Source organism: Nerophis ophidion, linkage group LG21 (genome assembly GCF_033978795.1).
Source record: "Nerophis ophidion isolate RoL-2023_Sa linkage group LG21, RoL_Noph_v1.0, whole genome shotgun sequence".
NCBI lineage: Eukaryota > Metazoa > Chordata > Actinopteri > Syngnathiformes > Syngnathidae > Nerophis > Nerophis ophidion.
The window spans coordinates 5,251,175-5,256,174 of NC_084631.1; the positions used below are offsets into that span (position 1 = coordinate 5,251,175).

At 47.4% G+C, this 5,000-nt stretch overlaps 2 protein-coding genes across 2 annotated transcripts in view; one reads left to right on the forward strand and one right to left on the reverse strand.

Annotated features, from left to right (window-relative positions):
* Positions 1–1,329, forward strand: part of LOC133540243 (putative uncharacterized protein ENSP00000383309) — a 9,579-nt gene extending 8,250 nt beyond the window's left edge. Inside the window, exons 2-3 of the mRNA XM_061882834.1 lie at positions 1–113; positions 199–1,329. The exon at positions 1–113 is cut by the window's left edge and continues 670 nt beyond it. Coding sequence (XP_061738818.1) covers positions 1–113; positions 199–1,329 — 1,244 coding nt within the window. The remainder of the gene's footprint in view (positions 114–198) is intronic.
* Positions 1–5,000, reverse strand: part of ciarta (circadian associated repressor of transcription a) — a 243,471-nt gene that overhangs the window by 182,335 nt on the left and 56,136 nt on the right. The gene's annotated exons all lie outside the window — the stretch shown is intronic.

Genomic DNA, 5,000 nt, shown 5'->3' on the forward strand with positions numbered 1-5,000 from the left:
AGCAGAACTTTCACACTCGCCACCCCACAGCAGAACTTTTACAGCCTGCACCCCACAGCAGAGCTTTCACACCCGCCACCCCACAGCAGAACTTTCACACTTGCCACCCCTCAGTAGAACTTTCACACCCGCAACCCCACAGTAGAACTTTCACACCCGCCACCCCACAGCAGAACTTTCACACCCGCCACCCCACAGCAGAACATTCACACCCGCCACCCCACAGCAGAACTTTCACACCCGCCACCCCACAGCAGAACTTTCACACCCGCCACCCCACAGCAGAACATTCACACCCGCCACCCCACAGCAGAACTTTCACACTCGCCACCCCACAGCAGAACTTTCACACCCGCCACACCACAGCAGAACTTTCACACCCACCACCCCACAGCAGAACTTTCACAGCCGCCACCCCACAGCAGAACTTTCACACCCGCCACCCCACAGCAGAACTTTCACACCCACCACCCCACAGCAGAACTTTCACACCCACCACCCCACAGTAGAACTTTCACACCCACCACCCCACAGCAGAACTTTCACAGCCGCCACCCCACAGCAGAACTTTCACAGCCGCCACCCCACAGCAGAACTTTCACACCCGCCACCCCACAGCAGAACTTTCACACCCACCACCCCACAGCAGAACTTTCACACCCACCACCCCACAGTAGAACTTTCACACCCACCACCCCACAGCAGAACTTTCACAGCCGCCACCCCACAGCAGAACTTTCACACCCGCCACCCCACAGTAGAACTTTCACAGCCGCCACACCACAGCAGAACTTTCACAGCCGCCACCCCACAGCAGAACTTTCACAGCCGCCACCCCACAGCAGAACTTTCACAGCCGCCACCCCACAGCAGAACTTTCACACCCGCCACCCCACAGCAGAACTTTCACACCCACCACCCCACAGCAGAACTTTCACAGCCGCCACCCCACAGCAGAACTTTCACACCCGCCACCCCACAGTAGAACTTTCACAGCCGCCACCCCACAGCAGAACTTTCACAGCCGCCACCCCACAGCAGAACTTTCACACCCGCCACCCCACAGCAGAACTTTCACACCCGCCACCCCACAGCAGAACTTTCACACCCACCACCCCACAGCAGAACTTTCACAGCCGCCACCCCACAGCAGAACTTTCACACCCGCCACCCCACAGTAGAACTTTCACAGCCGCCACCCCACAGCAGAACTTTCACAGCCGCCACCCCACAGCAGAACTTTCACAGCCGCCACCCCACAGCAGAACCCGGCTGCACAATTCAGGAATGCGGTGCGTAAAAGCGCACGTCGCCTCTCCAATTATCTAATTATCGATCCGTAACTCTTCTTTACTGCTCCTTGCGTGTCTGTTCGTGGGGATTTGCGGCGGGGACACTCCCCCTCTAGCCTCCCCCCCACCCCTCGTCGCCCCTTTTCCTCTTTAAAGTCACCAGGGCGACGCGGCCCTAATCCGCCACGCTGTGCCGCGGATAGGATCATCCATCAGGAGTCAATAGTTAACGTCGGCTTTGTCCCGCTGCCATCCATCATCAGCCAGTGCGCATGTGCTCTGATCGGGGCTTTTACCTCCCACATGGCACCCCCCCCTTACCCCTACCCCTTCTCTTCCGCTCTCCCTGCAGGGGGGTCATTGGGTAAAAAAACCACGGTCGCCATCTTTTCGCCCCCCCCCATGTTGTGACGCATGTTGTGTTAAAAGTGATATTCCAAGCGTGCAGGCCGCAAGCTGTATCGCATTACCATTTTATTTTTATGATGCAGCCCGGGTGAACTTGCCCCCCCCCCCGCAGTGGGACGTGAAATCGAAGCAAGCGTGGATTTTCCAAAATTGGCATTAAAAATCAAAACTTTTAACAATTTCTAAAGGGTTAAAAACAATAAAAATCAGTTCCCAGTGGCTTGTTGTATTTTTTGAAATTTTTTACAAAATTTTACCGGTCCCGGAATATCCCTAAATAAAGCTTTAAAGTGCCTTATTTTCGCTATCTTCGAAACCACTATCCATTTCCCTGTGACGTCATACAGGGCTGCCAATACAAACAACATGGTGGTTACCACAGCAAGATATAGCGACATTAGCTCGGATTCAGACTCGGATTTCAGCGGGCTTAAGCGACTCAACAGATTACGCATGTATTGAAACAGATGGTAGGAGTATGGAGGCAGATAGCGAAAACGAAATTGAAGAAGAAACTGAAGCTATTGACGCTAATCGGCCATAGCGTGGGTGTACCTAATGAAGTGGCTAATAGCATGGCTGCTTTATTAGCATCGCCGGTCAAGTGTGCGGACCAAACGATCAGGACTTTTGCATCTTGTGACACTGGAGCAATTTAAATCCGTCGATTGGTAAGTGTTTGTTTCGCATTAAATGTGGGTATCTAATTTCAACTGTACATACAGCTAGCGTAAATAGCATGTTAGCATCGATTAGCTGGCAGTCATGCTGCGACCAAATATGCCTGATTAGCACATAAGTCAACAACATCAACAAAACTCACCTTTGTGATTTCGTTGACTTAATGGTTGCAAATGCATCTGCAGGTTATCCATACATCTCTGTGCCATGTCTGTCTTAGCATCGCCGGTCAAATGTGAAGACACTTTGGTACATTCAATGGGGGTCTGGCGGCAGATTTCTTGCCAGTGGTGCAACTTGAATCCCTCCCTGTTAGTGTTGTTACACCCTCCGACAACACACCCACGAGGCATGATGTCTCCAAGGTTCCAAAAAATAGTCGAAAAAACGGAAAATAACAGAGCTGAAACCCGGTGTTTGTAATGTGAAAATGAAAATGGTGGGTGTGTTACATCGGTGACGTCACGTTCTGACGTCATCGCTAAAAGACCGATAAACAGAAAGGCGTTTAATTTGCCAAAATTCACCCATTTAGAGTTCGGGAATCGGTTAAAAAAAATACGTGGTCTTTTTTCTGCACCATCAAGGTATATATTGACGCTTGCATAGGTTTGGTGATAATGTTCCCCTTTAAAAAAGACATTTAGTGTCAGCAGATTGTTTTGGAATGTTGTAGAACGGGGGTGTCAAACTCATTTTAAATCCATCTTCTTCCGCTTATCCAAGGTCAGGTCGCGGGGGCAACAGCCCAAGCAGGGAAACCCAGACTTCCCTCTCCCCAGCCACTTCGTCTAGCTCTTCCCGGGGGATCCCGAGGCGTTCCCAGGCCAGCCGGGAGACATAGTCTTCCCAACGTGTCCTGGGTCTTCCCCGTGCCCTAAACACCTCCCTACGGAGGCGTTCGGGTGGCATCCTGACCAGATGCCCGAACCACCTCATCTGGCTCCTCTCCATGTGGAGGAGCAGCGGCTTTACTTTGAGTTCCTCCCGGATGGCAGAGCTTCTCACCCTATCTCTAAGGGAGAGACCCAAACTCATTTGGGCCGCTTGTACCCGTGATCTTATCCTTTCGGTCATGACCCAAAGCTCATGACCATAGGTGAGGATGGGAACGTAGATCGAGAGCTTTTCCTTCCGGCTCAGCTCCTTCTTCACCACAACAGATCGGTACAACGTCCGCATTACTGAAGACGCCGCACCGATCCGCCTGTCGATCTCACGATCCACTCTTACCCCACTCGTGAACAAGACTCCTAGGTACTTGAACTCCTCCACTTGGGGCCGGATGGAGAAAAATCTACTCCAAAGTGGGCCGGGACTGGTAAAATCACGGCGCGATAACTTAAAAATAAAAAAAGTTTAAGATTGTATTCTTTTTTTCAAAAATAGAACAAGCACATTCTGAAAATGTACAAATCATGTTTTTTTACCTTTACATGCTAATAGTATTCTATCTTTATTTGTCGTTATTTATGAATAAATGTGATAATGTTCATCGGTCAACTCATTGGTGTTCGTTTTCAATCTATCACGATAAAAGAAAATACTATAAAAATCAAATTACAGGATGTTATTTACGTAGTTTGATCATTTTCCTCGACTGGTGCAATAACGTGTTTTTTGTTTTATTTTATACATATAAAAGAATAAATGCTATAGTGACATCCAGTGAACACATTAAGAACAGCAGTTTTTTTTCAGTAAAAAAATTTGAGCTCATTTTTATACTTAGCAAACTCATCCCGCGGGCCGGAAAAAAGCAGTTCGCGAGCCTGTTCCTACCCGCGGGCCGTACGTTTGACACCCCTGCTGTAGTCCGGACCCTATGATGCACTGACGGCAGGCAAAGTGCAGGTAACATGTATTTAAATAACAAAGATAAAGTGTAGCAAGAGAAACCGTTCATGTTTGAACCGATACTGTACCAAACCCCGGTACCTAGGAACCAATAACGGCACCAATTCTCCTCACTTTTGATCGGGCATTAACAAATATTAAATTTTGATAATTAAATTAAATTTTTTCTTGCAACTTTTAAAAAATGAGCTGAGTAGGATAACTGCTGTCCAGCTAATTTTAGTTTCAGGATCGAATTTCCCAATTTCATTTGCAAGTATGACAAAAAGTTGCAAGTCCAAGACGTTAGTTTGTTGCGTCCTAAAACGTGTTAATACTCTAAGTATTATGCTATTGTAGCTTGACAAATTTGGAGAGGTTGAAATTGCCATGTAAAACGGCTAATGCTAATAAGTATCGTGTCAATAGCAAAGCCAATATATATTAGCATCAAGCTACCGCATTTTTGGAAAAGTGGAACCTTAACATTGATTGCTTGATTGACATTAGTTTGTTGCGCCCTAAAAAGTGTTAATACAGTAAGTATTGTGCTATTGTAACTTGTTGACAAATTTGGAGAGGTTGAAATTGCCATGTAAAACAGCTAATGTTAATAAGTATCGTGTCAATAGCAAAGCCAATATATATTAGCATCAAGCTACCGCATTTTTGGAAAAGTGGAACCTTAACATTGATTGCTTGATTGACAGTTTGTTGCACCCTAAAAAGTGTTAATACAGTAAGTATTGTGCTATTGTAACTTGTTGACAAATTTGGAGGTTG